General features: G+C 42.4%; 1 protein-coding gene across 12 annotated transcripts in view; it reads left to right on the top strand.

Moving 5' to 3' along the window:
* LOC146648235 (myomegalin) overlaps nt 1–22,347 on the top strand; it is a 56,722-nt gene that overhangs the window by 13,490 nt on the left and 20,885 nt on the right. For 10 of the 12 annotated variants that reach the window (XM_085389845.1, XM_085389835.1, XM_085389841.1 and 7 more), the window contains exons 1-15: nt 13,590–15,623; nt 16,659–16,796; nt 16,896–17,015; nt 17,098–17,190; nt 17,294–17,518; nt 17,595–17,753; nt 17,898–18,005; nt 18,393–18,530; nt 18,841–19,020; nt 19,175–19,369; nt 19,475–19,657; nt 19,747–19,863; nt 19,948–20,028; nt 20,138–20,241; nt 20,359–20,501. In XM_085389845.1, coding sequence (XP_085245971.1) covers nt 14,289–15,623; nt 16,659–16,796; nt 16,896–17,015; nt 17,098–17,190; nt 17,294–17,518; nt 17,595–17,753; nt 17,898–18,005; nt 18,393–18,530; nt 18,841–19,020; nt 19,175–19,369; nt 19,475–19,657; nt 19,747–19,863; nt 19,948–20,028; nt 20,138–20,241; nt 20,359–20,501 — 3,319 coding nt within the window. In that variant the 5' untranslated portion in view covers nt 13,590–14,288. Of the gene's footprint in view, nt 1–3,456; nt 3,534–7,891; nt 8,016–8,110; nt 8,266–8,346; nt 8,504–10,132; nt 10,187–13,589; nt 15,624–16,658; nt 16,797–16,895; nt 17,016–17,097; nt 17,191–17,293; nt 17,519–17,594; nt 17,754–17,897; nt 18,006–18,392; nt 18,531–18,840; nt 19,021–19,174; nt 19,370–19,474; nt 19,658–19,746; nt 19,864–19,947; nt 20,029–20,137; nt 20,242–20,358; nt 20,502–22,347 lie in introns of those variants that run through there. The other 2 variants (XM_085389843.1, XM_085389844.1) reach the window with 1 other exon arrangement.

The raw sequence follows: 22,347 nt of genomic DNA, 5'->3' as shown, positions 1-22,347 counted from the left end.
GGATGACACGGTGAACTGTGTTCACAGAAACTGATTTTGGAAAGTGTTCCTGAGTCTATGCAGTGATTTCCATGGCAGAATCATTTGTGTTTTTAATGCATGTCCTGACTAAAGGCCCAAAATCACAGGTATCCAGTACTGGTTTTTGACCTCATCCTTTGCGCACAGAGATTTCTCCAGATTCTCAGAATTGTTTGATTATATATTTTTCACAGATTGATGAACCTCTGTCCATCTTTACTTCTGAGAAACTCAGTCTTCTATACCACCACATACTTTTTTGAAAAAAAGTTGCTGCCGTCAAACTCAATTATCTGATATTTTTCATAGTAAAATGTTGCACTTTAAACACGTTACATTTTTTTTTATCTTCTATTGTAAAGAAAATATGGGCTTAAAAATTTAGATATCATTGCATTTTGTTTTTATTTATATTTTACAGAGATTCGCAAATTTACTGGGTGGTAAAAACGTAGGTGGGTTTATAAGGTACATGTTAAAATTTGGATTTTAAAACATTTATTTCTATAGTTTTCATCAAGCTATTTGCACTGTGATGTCAAATATGTTCTTAAAATCCACAAAGATGTCCAGAGTCTTTAGTCTGGAAAAGTGTGGAACTTGGGGAAGTTATTGAAGGACCCTTAAAATTAGAATAGAATACAATAGCATAAAATAGAATACCCCTTTATTGTCATTGTACATCTACATTGAAATTATGGATTTCTAAAGAAATTACTCATCTAAAAAGCTGTTGTCAGTATAATTAATGTTATCGATACTACCAAACCATGTAAATCTTTGGTATCAGTTAAAACAGGATGAGCAGGATAATAATTCCAAGAATTGAAGCTGATGTGATAGCACATCACTATTAGCTGATCACTCCCCATGATACAGGTGTGTTCAATTTCTGTGTGGTGAGCCTGTCAAGGTTCGAAGTGCAGCCATCCCCCTACCCTTAGTTAAAAGTGGATGTGTTGCTGAGGGCCGTCAGGCCAGGAGAGGCCAAAGTAGCAGGTGCACGGTGATGGGTGGCTATATATAGAGCTCTTTGCGAGACAGTTCCTGTAAACCATGTTGTTGTCTCATGCACACGCACACACAAACACAAACATGCACACACACGGGAATACATGTTTGCTATTATCAGAGTCTTTAGACAGGCTTCATATCATCAGGAATCTGGAACCCATTTATCACATATTTATTGCATATGTTAAAGCTGCTGTTGCATGACTTAGTAACATAAGTTGAAAAGGATTGTTTATCATAAGACATTACGCTGAACAATGGCAAATCTAAAAGGTATATCTACAGTCTTTATAGTTTTATTTTAAAACTTAAACATAGAAATATAGAAAACCCAGCTTGTTGTAGAGGTTTTTTTTAAGATAGTCATGGATTTGTTTAAATTAAACAAACTTCACTCTTAAAAAAAACACTCTTTCTTTTGTTATTTTTTTCTGTTGATATGATACACTGAACATTGAAGTCATTTAGTCCACACAGTATTTCTGCCTCTGTGGGGTCATTATTGTCACTGTCAATGGTTCTGCGCATTAGTTTCTTCATAAATCAGTTATTCATTTCCTTTATATTTCAGAAACAATGAAAAATTATTCATCACACTTTCCTGCAGTCCAGGTTTATTTCATCAATTGTCTTCAGGCTACTGCATAGGCAGTATAAAAGATAGATGTAGTGACATCATCCACTGGTTTCTGAAGTTTTGAGATGAGCGTTTCCACTGTCGCCAACTTGGTTTCAAAAAACTGGATTCAGTAGGGATTGATTGAATTCATTTTGCATTTAAAATGACCGAAAAGTCCATGAACTCATGAGTAAAGTGTTTTACAGAAGTCAGCTCAGAAACCTGTTTTCCCAAAGACTTCCAATGGCCTGGAGGCCCTCTTAAGGCTTTTTGTCAATTTTCGACCAACATTTCATTGAGTTGACCTTGAAGACTTTGATGTAACCCAAATTTTCATAGATTGTTAACATGATCTGACTCTACACAACTACAAAGTTTGAACATTTCATTGAAATATTTTTGAGCTACTGTGTTTACAGACAGAATGACCCCGCACATGACGTCCAGGGCCGAGGTAATAATTGTTATTTTAGATATTCAATCAGTTTTCTTTTGATCAGTAATTTGATAGTCAACTAATACTTGCAGCTCTACAGCTGCAGAGCCCTGCGGATTTAAGCACTCATAGTTCATGAATATTGGTTAGTTTCAGGGTGATTGATATTTTTTTGGTTAGTAGTTCTGGATACTCTTAACAGGAGAGCTCTCTAACAGCAAAGAGGAAAAGGTCAACACACGTGCTTGAAGGCGGAATAAAACTGAACATTTAAATTGCTCAGTACCGACCACTGAGAGCTGCATTTGTTCAGCCTGCAGCGGACAGACAGAGACAGACAGATAATCCGTCCTCTCTGGCTTTGCTGAGGTCAGAATGCAAAGAACGATCCCCACGATTAAATTGTCAGTCCTCTAACACTGTGTGAGAGCTCCGATTGGCACCTAAAATGTCCCCTGTGGACCTCAGCAGGTAAACAAACTGTGGAGTTCAGCTTTTGGCCACAGCGAGCGAGTATCTGAGCTGCTCTGAATTCTCCAGCTCTAAATATACCAGCCGTGACAGTTCGGTCAGATGCTCCGCACTGATGACACACAACACCCATGAAGCCTTGATTCACTCAGCAGAGACGGGGCAATTACAGCCTGAGATGTAGTGGTTAAGGACACTGAACAAGGACCAAGACAAATGAGTGCTAAATATGTGACAGAGATTTACACAAACAGCAAATCAAAAGCAGAGAGAGTGATGAAAACTTAAAAGCTTTTCCACATTTTATCATATACATATATATCCATTCTGCACAAAAGGATCAGCCATATTTATTGCCTAATTTATTGTCTAACCACCTGTCATTTGTGAACTCAGAAAGTTTTGCATTTTGGCTGTAGCCATTTTCTTTGGATCATAAAGTGACCATCTTTGGACCAGAGTGTGCTAAAGCTAGCAAGCTTGGGTAATAAACATAATTTTACAGACTTAAGACAGTTAAAGCGGCTTAGAAGCCATAAAACTGTGAATATTAGTCAAGGAACCACAACTGTTTTTTGTTTTCACCGCGCCGTAAATAAGAATCTAAAAAATGTCACATGTTTTGCTGTAGGTACCACGGTTACTTAGCAACTAAGGCCACATGAGGAGGGTTTTATTTATTTATTTATTTTATTAGTAGATTAACAATAATGAAGCTCAAATCAATTTTTTATTACTGATGAAAGATTTCACATGATTTAGTTTTTATTCTTTATGCCTCACACATGTTTTATTTTTAAGATAAGGCAGAGGAGGTGGTGCACCGAGGAGTGAGCTTGTTTTAAGATAACACGATGTGTTAACTGATTATCTTGATGCTCTTCATCTGTTGCAGAACATCGAGCTGAAGGTGGAAGTAGAGAGCTTGAAGCAGGAGCTTCAGGAGAAACAGGACCTTTTGGACAAAGCCCTGTAAGTCCACAAATATTCATCAGAATTAGTTGTTAAAGTACAATAAGGTAAATACTACTAACAGATTATAACAATTAGACAGATGCAACGCCAATTGGAAACTAAAGATCAATAACAATCAAGTTGAAATATTCTTCAGACATGTTCTGTGATTATTAATAATCTCTATTGCATTTCTTCTTCTGTGGTCTTTTCTCTTTTCTTTCACTGATGTACACATTACCACAGCACTTGGTTAACTTTCTTTTCTGATTTGGCTTTCATGAAGTGGTGTTCTTGCTGGATAATAAATGTAATGCTCTACATGGTCCTGTCTTAACTATGGTAACACTTCATATGACTAAAAGCTCATATGCCATGCAGCTGCTGGTAGACACACACACACACACACACACACACACACACACACACACACACACACACACACACACAGTAAGCCAAAGCGTAGATCATTAACCTTTAAATATGTGTTCTCATTTGTGTCTAGGGATGGGTATCGTTTAGGTTTTATCCGATACCGGTGCCAAATCGGTACTTTTGAAACGGTGCCGGTGCTCAAACGGTGCTCAAACCGGTGCTTAAAGAATGGAGAACACAAAATTGGTCCAAAAATCTCTCATGTTCAGCTGGTTTTTTGTAAAAAGATATCAATGTTAGCCTTTTCTGCAGCTATAGGGCATATATGGTATCACTCTTGGCTGGAAGCAGTGCTTAATCAATGGAAAAAACACAAACTTTGTCCAAAACCTGTCATGTTTAACTGTTTTCCACTTTTTCTTTGGTCATTTTAGCCTTTTTGGCCAGGGTGCAGGGAGTATCTGCCATCAAACAAGAAGACAGCCGCATGTAGCTATGATGAGGTTTGCTAGTTCACCTTACATGCATTAATGTAATAACGTGGTTAGCCTACTCAACGTAAATTACACACGAACAACATTAAGCTACTGACCCAGAGAAGAACGGCTGCTGCTGCCATCATCATTTCTGCTACACTGACAGGGCTAGGGGCCAAGACTCTCCTCTTCGGGGTTTTTGGGGGATGTTGCTAACTCCAGGTCAGATAACAGGCAACCCACGCACAGTAGATGTGCTCGGTGTGAGGTCTCGCAGCAAGCTATCAAATACGGCGCATTTCTGGGCTTTTAAAAAAAACGCTATGCATCGCCAGGTGTTTCATCGGATTTGAGGTGTTACCTCCTTTGACAGTATCACAGTATCAGCTTAAAGCACTTGTTGCAGGCTGCTGAGTTTGCATATTTTGCTGTGAAGTACAGCCAGACTTTTGACCGCTTCGCCTTGGACATTTTTAATCTGTAGCTCTGCTCTAAAAGAACGTACGTACCTGGACCCGCCTACTATCCTCGGAAACGTAAAATGATTGGCTAGAAGTGTATCACAGCTCAGGAAAAAAAAGCACCGAAATAAAGCACCGAAATGTGCGCTGCTTTTCGGTCTGGTTACTACCGTTTATGTCAGAACCCACCGGTACCCATCCCTATTTGTGACCACTTTATCTTGTGTCCCTGTGGAATTAAACAATTAAAGAACTGAAGGTTGGGATTTTGCTGGGATATGTTGAGATTAAATAGTGGTGTAAGAGTAACATTGAAAGCATGGGTGTCAAACATCGGGCTCAGGGACCATCAGCATGACAAAGAGCCCAATCCTGTCATGGCTGAGCAGCCATTGTGTTAGTGGAGTGGACCCAAGTGCAGACACAGAAGGAGATGGAACTGAATCTTAACAAAAAAACAAGCTTTTTATTTGGCCAAAAACATGAATACAAAACAAGGCAAAAACGAACCAGGGCAAAACTAAAACTAAAACCTAAACTGGGAAAAGCTAGGCTGTACAAAACTATGACAAGGAAAACATGATTCTGAGCAGGTGTATGAGAGTAACTATGACAAGAAAAACTGTGAATATAAAACATGAACATAACCTGACCAGAATCATAAGGTACCTGAGATCCACCATGACATAGGGAATGGAAAACAGACACACCAACAGAGAGAGACAGAGGACTTAAATACACAGGAGGGAAAAGAGGGAAGTGGAAACACCTGGGGAGACACAGCTGACACCAATGATTATGACCCAACAGGGAAAAGTAAAACTAAGCACACTGAACATAGAAACAAGACTTTCAAAATAAAACGGGAAGCATGGAGAGACATGAATTGGGACACGCAAACTTGACACAAGAGACAGAGGGAGCGAGAGAGGGAGAGGGACACAGAGGAGAGAGACACAAGGGGAAGCTACATAGACGAGGAAGAATAGAAAAAACATAAACCAGACTAAAACTCAACCAAGACAAACCAGTAATAATACTAGAACTCTACCTCAACTTAAGAATAGCACATGAATATTAACATAAGAAGTCAACAGTATAAAATAACACAAAACGCTGGGTCACAGATCCAGCACCTGACAAATCCAGTGTGAAAGAAAGCATACATTTTGGAGTTTTAACTACACTTCAATAGGTTTTACAACTTTTGCTCTTGGTAAAGATTTCTCAAATGGCCTTTTATAGATAGTAATTAAGGATCAGATGAACAATTCAATGCCAGAAAAGTTTCTGTTTTTTCAGTATCTACTATAGGATTTTAATGTTTTTACTATGGGTCAGACAGTACGAAAAAAAATAGGGCATTTTCTGTGAATTAACAAAAGCATTATGTTTTATAATTAGAGGATATTCTGGGGAATGAGCTTCCAGAACTTTTCCCTGTAATTTTACACATTGATTTCTTAGAGAGACCCAAAAACAATCCATTCACATCCTCCTCATCCTATGGGGCAGGTGCAGAGCCCAAAAAATGGGACAAAGGTCAAACAGAGTGCAGAACTCTAGAGTCCTAATTTATTGCATGGAACAGCTTTTCGAGCCCAGCTGCTCTTCATCAGACATGAAACACCAACCATAGCATTGTTTGTCCTATATAAGAACTGATTTTTGATTGGATGTAATTGGTCATGTGACCATTCACAGGTGATTTACGAGGGTGCTGTTTGGTGTTTCATTGTCTGATGAAGAACAGGTGCGCTCAGTAAATAAGGAATCTGGAGTTCTGCAGCGTGTGCATTCTTTTTCTCACGCTGGCAGATTTCTTTAATTTACTGCAGTAGAATTTTTTTATTATCATGTAGAAAAACTGAGGCATACTTGTGTATTTTTTAATCATCATTATGTCTGGTTGTACAGCATATGTTGCAACAGTTTTATGGTAGTTGTTGACCCACCAAGATTATAAAAGAGATGTGTGGGCTGTCTGAACAGCCTGAATGTCCACTTGACATAAAGGACACTTGTCCATGAGACACTTACGTTGCTCAGATGGGTTCAGAATATCCCAGTTATCTGAGCTGCTGCATGTGGTGGATAAAGTTAAAAATGTATGTAGACAGGGTCCAGAAGAGGACTCGTGGCGTCAGGGTGGCGTGTGCCATTCTGGGAGCAGGAATTCTGGGATACCGCTGTTGACTCACTAAGTGATATAGAGAGATGCTTGCACAGCTGGAGTCCAAAGGAGTCAGACATCGCATGACACACCAAATGTGCTGGCACAGAAATATAAAGTATCAGGGCGTGTGTGAGAAATTTCAGATTAAAGTTTAAATTGTTCATGTTTGGTGGACGTTTACCTTCAGCTGAGTGTGTCAGCTAAGTATTTTATCGCACACATCTGCAGGTAACAGCAGGTACAGCAAATTGACATCCTTACGATACAAGCCTCTAGTTAACGGTGAAAGTCCAGGCTACTAATAAAAGGGATAAAATTCTGCTTTTCATGCACAACCCTACAAATATCAACCCTTTTATATTATGAGATCATCCCTTCTATGACAATAAACACCACGGGTGGTGTGCTACTTAATCTCTGCTATTAGTGGAAGGGGCTAAGGAAATCCCATGAGCAATGTAGCAGACAGAAAACCTATGACATCATATTATGTCTTGGCTCTCACTAATATTTCCCTCATGCTCTAAAAATGACACCCCCCGGACAACATTTAGATCTGTGTGTAAACTGCTGCTGGGGTTTTAAATCTCTTATTAAATAAGCTGCTACTCAATTCAAAGTGTAAGATTAGATATTTTATTAGGCCTTTTTGCATGATAACATATATAATATGTGTTGTAAGCCTGATTGTTTTAAGCCTGACTGTGTTAGCATTGCAGGAGAGGGATGACTTGGATGTACCCTGCATTTTAAACTATGACAGTTTATTCAATTTATTTTGACCAGATCCAAATGACCTGGTTATTGGAGTCCAAACCTCATATACAGTGGGCTATCTGCTATCTGATTGATTTTGTGATTAGACTGTGATGTCCTTTTCTTCTTCAGCACAACAGCAGAGAGCCTGACCAATCACAATGAGGCAGAGCTACAGAGACGGTGTCAAGAGAGACAGCAGGAAATTGACCACATGCAGCAGGTGCTTGAGGCAAAGATTCAGCTCCTGCAGGAGGTTGGTCTGCTGCTGTAATACTGACACTTGGGGATACTCTGTGATAGTGGCCAATCTTCCCAAATCTTAACTGCTTTGGTGCATGTTTCTTTCAGGAGGCCCAGCTGGCTCGCAGCGAGGCCGAACGAATGGCCTCGCTGGCTGGATCACAATCCCATGCTTCCCTCCTCTCCTTAGATGCCGCGATGGAGGAAATCCCAGAGGATGAAAGGCCTCCAAATATCCTGTCACCATCTAACAACAAAGACAGGTAAGAAACTACTCAGTTCTGGAGAACATGAGAAGAAATCCATCCTTCTATGTCACTGACTGGTTCTCTTTCTGCTTTCAGGTTAATAGAGGAGCTAACTAAAGAGCTTCGCACTAAGGAGGTCCACATCACTGAGCTGTGTGGAGAGAAGACAACACTCACACTCAGGGTGGAAGAGCTGGAGGGACAAGTTCATGAGCTATCTAATTCCCTGCTGCAGAAGGACAAGGATGTTGAGGTACATATGAGTTAAATTTTACATTAAAAAAAACCCCTCTGAAGCCAGGTCTTAAATTTCTTACTGAAATTAAAGGAACACTTTGAAGACACATCTCAGATGGAGAAAAACATGCTGGATATCTATCATGACCTGGACTGGGTAATGTTTTAAGAATGAAAAGATGCCATGATGGAAAAGATGATAGAAATGAAAGTTATCAACCTGCAGAGGTCTGATTTCAAAGACACAGTGAAAAAGTGCAAAATTTATGTGACAGGTTCATCCTCGAAATTTTGCCAAATTTCATTACGACAACTCAAAGTGGTACTCAGTCGTTTGTTTGACCCCCAAGTGGTTGTATGCATGCCTGACAACATCAGGACATGCTCTTAATGAGATGACAGGTGGTGTCTGTGGGGCATCTCGACCCAGATCTGCACAAAGGCATCACTGAGCTCCTGGGCAGTCTGAAGTGCAACCTGGCAGCATCATACAGACCAAAGCATAATGTCCCAGAGGTGGTCTACTGGATTTAGATCACGTGAGTGTGGGGGCCAGTCAAGCGTATCAATTCCTTCATCTTCCAGGAACTGCCTGCATACCCTCACTACATGAGGCAGGGCATTGTCATGCACCGGTAGGAACCCAAGACCCACTGCACCAGCGTAGGGCCTGACAATGGGTACAAGGATTTCATCAATACCTAATGGCAGTCAGGGGGCTGTTGCCTACCCTGTAGAGGCCACACCAGTGGCCTGCTAGAAGTCTTTTTCTAGCTCTGACAGTGCTCATCCCATTTCTCCTTGCACAAAGGAGCAGATACCAGTCCTGCTGATTGGTTAAAGACCTTCTACAGCCCTGTGCAGCTCTCCTAGAATAACTGTATATCTCCTGCATGCTCCTGAGACTGTGCTGAGAGACACAGCAAACCTTCCATCCTCGCGGTGTCCAGGTATCACCTTATGTTAATGACTTTAGCCAATGCAAAACTAGTGATAAACGTCAGAAAAGATGATGTCAGTGGCCTCCACCTGTAAAATCATTTGGGGGTGGGTGTCTCATTGTTGTCCCTCCAGTGCAATTATGGTTAATTCCTTTAAGACCAAAGGAATTGAAACTGCTTAACAACCCCTCGGTTACTTAAATGACCACATCAATATCCTAGAAGCTTAACTGAGTTGATGATTTATGCTGATTAAAATGTGTTCCTTTATTTTATTACATATTTTATGTATTTTTGGAGCAGTATATTATATATTATATTATAATGGACCCTGAGGTGCATGTGTGAAATGCAAAACCATGGATACTTTATATAAGCCGTCTAATGTTACTGCATTCCTCTGGACCACCATGTCTCCTCTGGCCAGACTTCTGTTCTAGAAAGACATCCTTAAAGCAGCATGTGTTCATGCCTCAGCCATATTTTACCAGCTATTCATGTAGATTGCAAGAGCTGCTGCATGCACCAAATAACACTTAAACACATGGATATGATTAAAACAGTGTCACAAATACAAAATAATATAATATAGAAATATATTAGATGCAAAATTCTCCTTTCTTTTTTCTGTGTGTATTCCTGGATTGGCTGGAGCTATTAGTTTTTTCTCTTGATAATTTTAACCTCTGTTTTCTTTTACACAGTTCTACCAGGAGGAACTTGGTCAAGAGAGGCTGCGCATCGAGCAGGAGATGCAGGTATGTGGATTTTAGTATTTAAAACGGTGCTGGATCATTAGCTTTCAGCTGTTATGTTCTATCCAAAGTGTGAGAGCGGTTTCACACAGCAGACTGAGTGAAGAATATTTTGATAGACTCTGCCTCCTTATGGACAAGTGACACATTGCATTGATATGACTAGCACAGACACACAGCTAAATTATTTGTAGGCAATAAGAAATGATCTATAGTATTTAAGAATTTTTACAGTGCGTACAGTGTGAGTGTGTTTGTGGTATAGGACCACATTTTACCCGATTTTATCACTGAAAAAGGTAAAATAGCAGCAAGACATCCTCATAACCAAGCTCAAAGAGCGATCTCATAACAATATCATGAGTAAAAATAAGTAAAATACTCTGAAACTAAGCTGAAACTACATTTGTGTAGAAGAAAGGGACCATGAGGCAGAAAAAAGAAAACTACTTTGCTTTTTGAGGCTGTAATATATAGTGTATTGCTTAAGGATTCTAGTGGTAGCGAGAGCCATCTTACTGGGGGCTTATCTCATCACGAGAAGTGCCAGAATCTCATTACATTTACAGGCTTCAGCTGCAGTGACATCCTCAAGGGCACACTTCTCTCCTGATGCATGATGAAACTACGAATGGAGAGGGACTATTACTTGAACAGCAACTCACTGTAACCTGGACAGAATCTCTACCCTGTTGAGTAGAGATCTTGTAGGGATTAATACTTAAGAACACAGTGTGTGTTTAGCCTTACTGAACCTGTGCAGCGGTGCTTCTCTGTATTTGAATTTGTCAGCATTTGCTGCAAACATATTTGTTGTCAGGCGAGTTTTGTTTTCAGGGAGGCTGTGCAGGCGTTTTAACTTGTAAATCATTTCTGAATGAAGGATGCAAATGTACTTGTTAGGCAGGCTCTCTGTTCAGATTTCAGACGGGACACACGTATGGGTAAAAGCATGTGTGTATGAGTGAGTGTGTGCCTCGGTCAGTGTGCAGTGAAAGGGGAAAAAAAGCTGAGGCAGCAATGGCAGCTGCGCTACGGCACAGCATTTAGTTACTAGGGTAACAGTGGAATTTGCATATGATCAGCAACCCTCTGAGTGTGGCACGTGGTATATATGAAAATTGTTAGCTGGATTCAGACTGCTCATGTGTTTAAAAGCTGATATTCAAATTTTCACGAGGCTGTTTGACTTTGCAAAATCAGAAGAAGATGATTGTTTTTGAAGTATAAGTACAGTATATATGTGCAACTGTATATAATACATGCTATATATATTATATGCCTCTTCCGTATTGCTGAATTGGTTTCTAAATCAGTGGAAGAAACTGTTGTTGTGTGTTCTTACCACAGCTTTGTTTACATGTCCTCACAAACATCAGAAGAGAGCATGTAAGAATGAATTTAACTGGGTTTGTGTGTGTGTGTGCGCACGTTTCCATGAGGAGCCATCCTTCACGTACGTGTGTGCATGCAGGCGTCTCACTGGTTAGCAGTTTAGCAGTTCTGGTTTCAGCCAAAATATCGATAGGTCAGATTGACCTTTGAGTGCTCGGTGACCCCCGACACTGATATCAGGTTGTGTTGTTTCAGACAGACACCTGCCATAAGAGCTCATAATTAGCTCCCCGGACAACACAGACACTTAGCCAATAATTGTCTGCAGAGAACAGCAGGCTGGACATGAATATAATCTGAAACCTTGTAACATATTTATTTCCAGGATCTCTTTGTCAGGAATAACATGCATAAGTGTAGACCTCTGAAGCAGTTAAAAAGCGAGACGTTTCATAGTAGTTATGAGCATTCGAGTTCTCATTAAATCTGAAAGAAAAACATTTTCGGTTGCATCCTTCCCGCATATGGCCCTCTGCAGCTAAACCTAATTTTAGAGAAAATGACTCAGGTTCAGCAATTAGTCTTCACAAAATCAGCAATCAAAGACTTTGAAGCACACATTAGTGAGGATTTCCAGTCTCATTCTCTGCTCTGACGCAGTACGGCTGCTTTCAGAGAGAAAAATGGTACACGGCAGGCTTCACACTGCATATATCTGCTTGGAACTCACAGTGTGACCATCTGTTTGTGCACCCTCGGGCAAACAAAAATCATAGCCGCTGCAGAGCTGAACTTACATGGTCAAATGCAGGATAAAGCTCTGGTTGTTTGGTCATTACAGTCCAACCATTGTTGAAATATCAGCACCATGGCAACAGAAAATAATTGTAATAATATTGTGCTGGTCTAACATGACACTATTTACAGACTAAAGTCACCATGGCAATTGTGTTATAATCATATAATGATGTTTGATACGTTTGTTAATAGCAGGGCAGTTAATTGTGTTTTTAAGTGTGTCAGTGTATCTATTGTTATTATTATTATTATTATTTTTATTATTATTATTATTATTATTATTAATTAATAAATTATTAATTTAGTTAATGACACACAATTTGATTTCTGATAAAAAAACTCTATTAAGAGTTTATTTTCATATGCAGCATCGCTGGCTCATTGCAACACAGGTGTTTTCTGTTATCTGTATTTATTGATTAGTATGTGATATCTTCTATTTTTACTCTGCAAAGCGTCTGCCTGACGACGGAAGGAATAAAGGTCAGGAAGGGGACTCTGGAAGAAACAGAGCATACATTTATTAACCTCGGATGTCTTTTCTTTAGTTTATAATTGCGTGTAGTGGTCTTGTTAATTCTAAATTATTAATGCTTAAAGAAATGTACAATAGTTTCGCGCGCGCCCGTGTGTGTGTGTGTGCGCGCGCGCGCGTGTGACAGAGCGAGAGAGAGAGCGAGAGCGAGAGAGAGATGGGCTGTGTCATAATATTTATGAATGTCTGGAGTGATTTGAGTCCCCAGGTTGACTTGCCTTCGCTGATAATTCAACTGGTTATTAGATAATATTATATTTTATTTTATAAAATGCAGCTGTTTAATATAAATGTGTGCACTGTTGTTCTTTTTCATTCATCCTCAATAAAAACCCACTTTAAGGGTTAGCATGCGACCATGCTAATACAGCTAATGTGAATTGTATAAAACAAATATAACTTGGAGACGTTTAATTTTATAGTTTAGCGTCATGCTACTGGGCTTTTCACCTGTTCAGTCAGGCGGACGGAGCTTAGCAAACCGGGTAGGAGGAAGTAGCAGACACCCGGGGGAGCGACTCTCTTTCCTGTTTACAAATAAACCCAAAATAGAGGAGATGTTATTTAGGGATGAATTTAAATATGCGTTTTAAAACGAAAGTGTCTATGTTTTGAACCGGTATCTCAGCGGGAGTTAAACTGCGAGCATCTCTGAACGTCTTCACCGGGCTTCTCAACTCCCCCTCGTTTTCCCTGAATGGTGCGCTCCGACGCTGCAGGTCTGGTTCGGGCAGGCGCTTCGTTATCTGACTGGAGGACATCCGACTGGAGTCCGGTGTGTCGTATCTCTGCCTGTAGCTGCTGTAACAGCTCTGAGATGAACAGACAGCCTTTGTTTGGGACACAGACGCCGCCGGAAGAGTCAGAGGATCATCCTCGGACGCCTGTTACTGCTCGGTTTCCGCGTACTGGGCAGTAGATCCCGTCGCTTCCCGGTCACGATGAACCTGTCGTCGTTCGGAGCGGCTCGCGCCTCCGTGATGGTGCAGAGGCACGTGCGGCTGTGTTGGGAAATGAGAGATGCGATGTTTGTTTTTTTGACAGCGTGAGGACACTTTAAAGATAAATACTGCGTCTGATTCACGAGACATTACCTGACCAGTGTGCGCCATTGCGATTCACCTGCCCCTCCATCAGATGAACGGGGATCCTGGATGTCTTTGGATCACAGCTACAGTATAAACTGATCTTACAAGCTCTTTTTTGTCTACCTCCTTTAATTTATCATGGACTTAGAAGTCATAGCATGGACTCGGTTCAATTAGGAGCATTACACTGTCCTGTTTATGTTATTGACATCAGTGCTTGCTCTGAAGCTGGACTCTTCTTGCTGTTTATAAAGCAGCGCAGTCATTCTGAGGATCCATGTTTCCTCACATCCTCATGTTAGAGTAAATAAGATGTTCTGCTCCTCCCTGATAACTATAATACTGTGTAATGTTTGATCTCAAGATGAAGGAGGTGTGTCGTATTTGTGGACGGGAGCTCTGTGGCAACCAGCGAAAATGGATCTTCCATCCTGCTGCCAAACTCAACCTGCACGTGCTGCTCTCTTATGCTGTGGGGCACGAGCTGACCCGGGATGGCAGAGGAGAGTTTGCCTGCTCCAAGTGCACCTTCATGCTGGACCGCATGTACCGCTTCGACACAGTCATCGCTCGTGTGGAGGCCCTGTCCATCGAGAGGTTGCAGCGGCTCCTGCAGGAGAAGCATCGACTGAGGCAGTGCATCAGCGGGCTCTATCGGAAAACCAATTCAGATGAAGGGGCTGTAACATTAAGTGGAAGTGATGACGGACCAGGGGATGGGATGGTGGATATTTCAGGGCTAACTCATGCAAAGTATTGCGCCCTGCTCCAGGAGGATTTAGTCTACTCTTTGTATGAGTCCTGGGCAGATGACAGCCTGGACTGCCAACATCACCACCATCCTCAATGTCCTGCTGCTAAAGGGTCAGAGGTTGCAGTTGAAGGCTCACAACGGTGTACGCCCAGCACTCCCAGAAGGTGCCGGGGATGTTCTTATTGGCGGGTGGCAGACTCTGATTATGAAGCTGTCTGTAAGGTGCCCAGAAAGTTGGCCCGGAGTATTTCTTGTGGGCCATCAACCAGATATTCAGCCAGTGTGGTTGGGGGAAGTGTGACTGGAGGTGGTGCAGGTGGAGAAGGAGAGATGAAAAATATGGAAGATTCAGAAGACATCACCTCCTCTCAGACTCTAGTTCCTGGATCTCAGGACCCCTCGAGGACCTCAGATAGTGATCGCACTTTAGCTGGGCGAGCCAGCTCAAGCCCCTCTGTAGCATCCCTGGAGGCAGCTGAGGAATATATTCAGCCTGGAGCCATAACAGATGGATCCCTGAGCTCCCCAGTGGATGCAATCGAAGACCAGATATCTGACTCCCTCTCTGAGGAGCACATGGGAGCTCCACTTGGCCAAGCCTCTCCTAGACGCACTTTCTCTCTAGCCCTCTCTTTGCTGCAAAGCTGTGCTGTCTACCGGCCAGTCCGGAGCACAAAAGGGAGCAAGCTCCCAGTCTTTCTCAGACGAAGCTCCAGCAACGGGGGCACAAGGTTGTCCTTTACCGATCCCGTTATGGGAATGCCTTATGGAAGCCCAAACGGAGAAAGATACAATCACACGCCAACACCTGAGCTGGATACCCCTCTGATCAGAGTGGACACTGGGCTGGATCAGGATCTGAACCTGGCAGACTTGGAGAAATTGTTTGAAGATTTGTACAAAGAGTATCCTCCTCCTCCTCCCCACCAGGTACAAAACCTTGATCGGAATGGGGATGTCGGCGAAAAGACGAATTTCATTAGTGCAGAGTGACGGCGCTTGGTACAGTAATGAAGTTGGCCTTTGATGAGCAAACTTGCTACATCTGCAGTAATCTGCCTGAACCAGCCTGACAGGCTTTGATGTTTGACACCGCGGTCTGCCCACAAAACCATTATCACCACATTTTAGCTTAACTATCCACATAATCCAGCTACACACAGCCTCTGCAGTTAGCTCTCACCCCAAAGGACCTGAGCTTCAGTAGCGTGCAGCCATGTTTAGTTGTGTGGTAACACTATACATTACACAAGCAGTCAGGTGTAGGTAGCATGGCCTAATTAGCTAGTCTGTGTGCGTGAGTGTGCACACATAAAAAAAGTCTAATTTCTCTTACTCCTCTGTAATACCTTGTAGGGGGTATGGATTTGTCTGAAGCCTGTGTTTTTCCCTTACTACGAGCATGTGATCGCTGAGCGGGGAGTGCTCAGTGAATTAGGTTAGATATGGGGAGACGTTAAGACAAAGTGACTCCACTACTGCCCTATTTTCACTCAGAGCCCTTGAGGCAAAGTGATCCACGCGATGTCAGACCACTCTGTCATCTCAATACTGGTTGGCTACTAAAGTCACACTATTTCATGATAAGACCACCTTCTATCTTAATATGAAAACTCTGAGTTGCATCACCCAAACGGCAAACACATAGTGATATTCTTCCTGAAGTTGAAATCATTTATATGCTGGTATGTAGCAGGAGCACAGAGCACTTTGGGTAAACTCACTCATGCATGCAGATGCTCATAAACCACTCGAGTGGTTCTTTCCTTGTCATAGCACACACACGAATGAACAGAGTTTATGTATCTTGTGCACAAAAAGTATTACGTAATATGCTGTGGTGGTTATGAAGGCTTTCTATTTTTTATGAATTTGAGAAAAATGTGTTTTCTAAAAATAATTCAGCTAAAAGATATTGTGAATAGATTTTATAAGGTTAAACTCTGATGTCTTAACCTTTTCCAGAGTCTTGTTGAAGAGCAGCAGAGCCAGCTCAACCAGTATGAGTGTGCGGCCGGTCAGTGTGTCAGCGAGCTGCAGAAGGCCCAGCTCCAGGTCCAATCCCTGCAGGCCAAAATCCAGGAGAGCGAGGCCAACAACATGGTGATCCTCATTAAAACACATTACAGCAGCTGGATATGTTCTTTTATTGTGCATCAGGCTGATGGCAGCCTAACCTAACCTTTCTGCCTCCGTCTGTAGAAGCTGCAGGAGAAGCTGAGTGAGATGGAGTGCGAGCTACGTTCGCTTCGCCAGGCCTCTCAGAGTCAGGAAAGAACCATTCAGGGCCTCACAGAGTCTCTCAGCACCAAAGACAGCGAGGTGTGTGTCTGTTTGTACCTAATCAAGGATCGCTGTGACGTGATTTGTAAACCTGTTGTAAATGTGCTGATTCTGCTCTAAGGCCCAGGAGCTGTACCAGCTGATTGAAGGGCAGAACACCACACTTTGCAAGCTGCAGGAAATAGCTCATCACAGCCAGCTTGCTCAAAGCAAGGTGAAACTTTTGACCTGTTTTTTAATCAAAAATGTAAATGCTGTCCTCAGTGTGAAAACATGTTGTGTTTTTGACCTTGGTCTGTGGTCGTTCCTCTCTTCAGGCTCCGGCAGGAGTTAGCGAGTCCTTGGCGCTGGCTCAGCTGCAGGGCGAGCTGGTCGGGGTGCAGAGCTCCCTGTTCTCTCTTGGACTGGAGCTGGAGGCCAGCCAGAGGAGTCTGAGACAGAGCCAGAGGCAAGCCGATGACCTGATGAGGTTCAGGGAGAGACTAAACTCAGATCTACAGGAGGCACTGCAGCACAGAGAGGTCACCGAAAAACACAATCAGGTCAGTCTGGTTGTGACAGTGTGAGTAAACCTAACATGTTACACAGCACGTTTAACATACTTTCTTTCTACTGCAGGACCTGCGCTGCGCCCTTCACAAACTTCGCACTGAGCTTCAGGCCAAAGAAGCAGCTTTAAAAGAGAGCGAAGCAGAGAAACACGCTGTGACGCAGGAGAAAGACCGGAGCGTCGCACAGCTCAAAAGCGCTCTGCAGGACAAGGAGCAACAGTTGCAGGTGACATGCACAATTCCACACAGTCTGCTTACATAATATATATACTGTGTATATTCATACAGTATATATATATATATATATATATATATATTAGGCACACACACACTTCTTTTTTAGCCCATCTAAAAATATATTAATCTGTAGGAGTACTCAGAGATGGTGGAATCAACAGGAAGCGCCAAACCAAATCCAAGAGACGCCCTGCTTGAGAAACTGAGGGAGCGCATTAAAGAAAGAGACAGAGCTCTGGAGGTAAACAAGCACACAGATTCACAGCAGGGATTGAAACTTGTGGCAGATACTGAAAACAACTCATTTTAGCCACGGTTACATTCGCCTCACAAACTGATGTGCATTCATTGTCGGGACAGTGGGAAGGCTTTTAGTCACAAACGAGTATCAGTCAAGAGTCATGGGCACACAGCAATACAGACTCACACACCAAAAGGTCAGTGTGCAGTAATATTTTACTGCAGTGGGAAGAAATATATGAATTAAAAAGGTGACGATGAAAAGCATGTGTTAAATCTCTCGGCGTTAGCTACTGCATAGCTAAACATTTTATGCAGTAAACTACAAAACTATGAAGTGCAAAGAACACGGTGAAGGTTGAGGATGCTTTTCCATCGCTGCCTGCAGCAATCCATCGATGACAAGTTCCACTGTGTGGAGGAGCGTGAGGGCCAGGTGAGGAGGCTGCAGCTGGCTCTGAGAGAGAAGGAGCGAGACCTGGAGAGACTCCGCTGCATTCTGTCCAACAACGAGGAGACCATCACGGTACGCTCGCGACACGCAGCATCATCATGTCCGAACTGTTTGGTGTGGAAATACTAGAACATACATATTATGCAGATTAAAGCTCACAGTTTAAAACAAGCTTGAACCAATAAGCCAAGTGCATCATATTTAATAAATTGTGAATAAACTGAATTTTTTTTAGTTGTCATAACGCTCAGTAAACTCTCCATTTTCAAGAAAATTGAATTTTTCTGGCAGTTATTTCATGCTTCAGGTTTTATAGCATTAAACATATTACTCAGTATCTAAAGTTATGCACTGATATATTTTTGGTGATCGTGACCACCAGAGTCTTGACGGTTTGGTGCGGGGTAAAGAGCTGGAGCTGGAGCAGGCAGCAGAGGCCTACAGGAACCTCCAGTGGTTGAAGCAGCAGAGCGACGAGAAGGAGAGAAACTCCCTGAGAGAGAAAGACACCATCATAACCCAGCTACAAGCAGCACTACAGACACGCAGCCAGGAGGCTCAGGTACACACTGACATTTACAACAGCTTTCTGTTTCAATTATTCTCAGTTGTTTGCGGTGTAAATGTTCAAAGCTTTGAAAAACCATCCCATGTCGACAAACCTGTCTCACCAGTTTCTTACTAATTGCTCTGTTTGTTGTGTTGTGCGTGTGCAGGATCTCACAGCTGCCCTCGTCGCCAGAGTTCAGGCCGGTCCCACTGAGGTTGTGGAGGAGCTGAAGGCTCGGTTGGCTCTGAAAGAGAAACTCTTCCAGGAGCTTTTGGGAGACCGCAGCCGGCAGTCTAAGGAACACCAAGCACAGATCCAGGATCTGCTCAGCACTCTCAGCTCCAAAGACCAGTATCTGCAGGTGGGCGACATCGTGACATTGAAGTGCAGCTGGTAGATTATAGGTTTGGGCCGTACAAAAAGGCGGTTCAGGAAGATAAAGTGTAACCTGATCTTTCTCTCTCAGGACTACTCCTACAGGCTTTCCTTAGTGATCAGTGAGCGGACTGGCCAGCTACAGGAGCTTCGCAAGCAGCTGTCAGAAAGAGAGCAGGAGCTGCATGAACTGAGATGGGACAAGCAGAGAGACACGGGAGGAGAGACGGAGCATCTGCAGAGTCTCCTTAAAGAGAAGGAGGCTTTTATCAAGGTACTTGCTCCGACATTTTCCCTTGGCTGTTTGTCTTTCTATAGATCCTGTACACCTGGTGTTCACAGGCTACTTTATCACACTGTCAGGAGCTGATGAAGGCCCAGGAAGAGGCCATGCAGCCGTTTTCCAAGGAGAGCGAGGCAGAGATTAAGGCTCTGAAGGAAGACATGCAGCTGGTGCTGAAAAAGGAGGCAGAGGCTCAGGTATCAGTGAAGCTCTTGAGCTGATGCACTAAAATTTCATGTTTTTTAATCTTTAAGTCACATCTTTGGGTTCTTTTTCTGCAGAAGGAGATCTCTGCTCTGCGTTTGTCTTTAGCTCACCAGCAGTCAGAAGGAGATGCCACAAAAGACAACACTGATCACAAAGTATGATTATTGCTTCATTTCGAGTCGCTTAGACAGTGTTTAGACATTTGTATTCCTTAGGAAATAACCACTTTACTCCTTTTTAACCCTCCCCGCCACTGTGATTCAGCATGTGCTGGAGCAGCTGGTATCAGAGTACAGCAAGCTGAATGACGCCTTGAGGGCAGAGAAGAGGTTATACCAAAATCTCACTCACATTCATAAGAGTGACAGGTAGGGAAATTCCACGCAGGTCTTGTGACGCTCTGGATTCCTGCAAAGCTTTTTTTTTTGTCCTTTCTTTTTTGTTTTCAAAAACACCATTTTGTTCTGGTCTTTTTGATTTTGCAGCAGCTCAGAGAAGATCCAGGCCCTCCACATGGAGTTGGATTCAGTTCAGGCACTCCGCAGACAGCTGGAGGAGGTCCTGTCTCGGACCCGTAACACGGCCCTGCTACTGGACAGGGCAGCTAAAAAGCAGCCTGACTTTGGAGGTGGGAACGGGCAGGGTCCAGCCTCCAAGGCTGCAAGCACCATTGTCACCTGATGCTCTGTGTGACCACAGCACCACTCAGTGACACTCTAAATGTGAGATGGAGCTGTCTCCAACCACTGACGGTCAGGTTTATGAAACATTGCGTTCCTGAAGTAAGAGAAAGAGATCTATATTTTAAAAAAGCCAAAATCTGACCCTCAGTGTGCAGGCAGCTTTGTCCAAATAACACAAACACTCCTCTTAACGGTATGAAGTGAAAATGTGCAACTCAGAGTTTAATTTATTAATATATTTTGTGAGTGTGGTGTGAATCTGTTGGGTTTTTTATATTGTTTTTTTTGAGGATTGCCTGCATATTGCTTTGTAGCTCGATTGTTCTCTATTGCCATTTCTGTGTACTGTCTCTCACCGGTGTCGCTCTTCCAGCCTTACTGTCACAGTGAAGTCACGTCTTGTGGAGAAATTCAAGCTCATGCCTTACAGTGAAACGTCTCACCATCCATCATTTGTTTTATATCATCTGTTTGTCAGCAGGATTGTGCACGCTTAGCGAAGGCCCAGGAAACAAATCCAAAAAAGACGGCCTCGTACTTTCCTTTAGTTCTGTGTTAGCTCTGATAGATATGCATGATAGAGTAGGCTAGTTGTTTTAGATATAAGCTGGCAGATGCTTTATGTTGTAGTAATTTTATATGATATGCATATTTTTAGCAGCTCTGCTTCTAGATCCAGCTTTGTACAGAGATAGGATAATCTACAGTCTAGACAGTGCTCTCTATTAATGACAGGAGATGTGAACACCAGAAATAAACCTTGCATATGAATTATTTATATGAGGTAGAGTACATTTTCTAGGGATTTTGTGCCCCCGATCTTTTCATCTAGCCTCACAGATGGAATCACCGTCAAAGCTCCTTCTACTTCTTCTTTTTTTGTGTTTTAAATGCATCAAAAATAAACATGTGCTGGCTTTTTGTCAAAAGCACTTCTGTTATGGATTTCTCTTTATTGTGTTTAATTAGGAAACCTGAAATCCTCCACTTATTCCTTGACATACCTTCCGTCTTTCCCCTCAGAGCAACCCACAGTATATATCATCTCTCTGAGCCTTTACCCAGAGTAGAAATATTATTTACCCGCCCTCCTCAGCCTCTCAACTTTGCCTTTTTTTGTCCTAAAGTGTAAATTTAAAACCATATGAACACGTGCTAGAACGTTTAATGTATAAATACAAAGGCAACAAACAGCAACATGTATTCTTAACACAAACTCGGTCCCAATTAATTTTCCTTCATGTCCTTCCTCCCTCATGCATGATAGTGTGGCATGGTTTTCATGTTTGCATGGCTTCCACTGTAATGCCCAGTGAGATATTCATAAACACAAAGCCCGTGTGGCGGGTCACTCAGTGTCCTCACGATCTAGCTTGAATAAAAATACAATTCAAGTCCCTCTTCCTACACCTTCCTCATATGTGGTGACATTATGTAGTGTCACAGTGTGTAAACAGGGTGCCACATTACACCAGTCAAGCCTGCAGGGACACATTACTCAATCAGTATTGCCTCAGCAGTTTTGCTGAGTTTCCTGCCCTCTCGCCAACAACACAGAGACATTTAGTGCTGTATGCTTCATTAAAGGTGGACACATTCTGATAATTAGCACCCGTTAAACTTGCTCTGACTATGAAACAATCCTTTAATATGTCCCCACAATGCAGTGAGCAACTCTAGACACAAACCCACACCTATGATTCACATGTAGCTCTGCGCAGTGCGTGCGAAGGCCTATTATGTAAAACAGTTTCCCTTAGAAATTCTTTTCAGTCACTTTCCTGATGTTCC

Source organism: Rhamphochromis longiceps, linkage group LG18 (genome assembly GCF_057381845.1).
Source record: "Rhamphochromis longiceps isolate RC_006_pf linkage group LG18, R_longiceps_female_GT1.1, whole genome shotgun sequence".
Classification (NCBI taxonomy): Eukaryota; Metazoa; Chordata; class Actinopteri; order Cichliformes; family Cichlidae; genus Rhamphochromis; species Rhamphochromis longiceps.
This window is presented reverse-complemented; position numbering and strand designations above follow the sequence as displayed.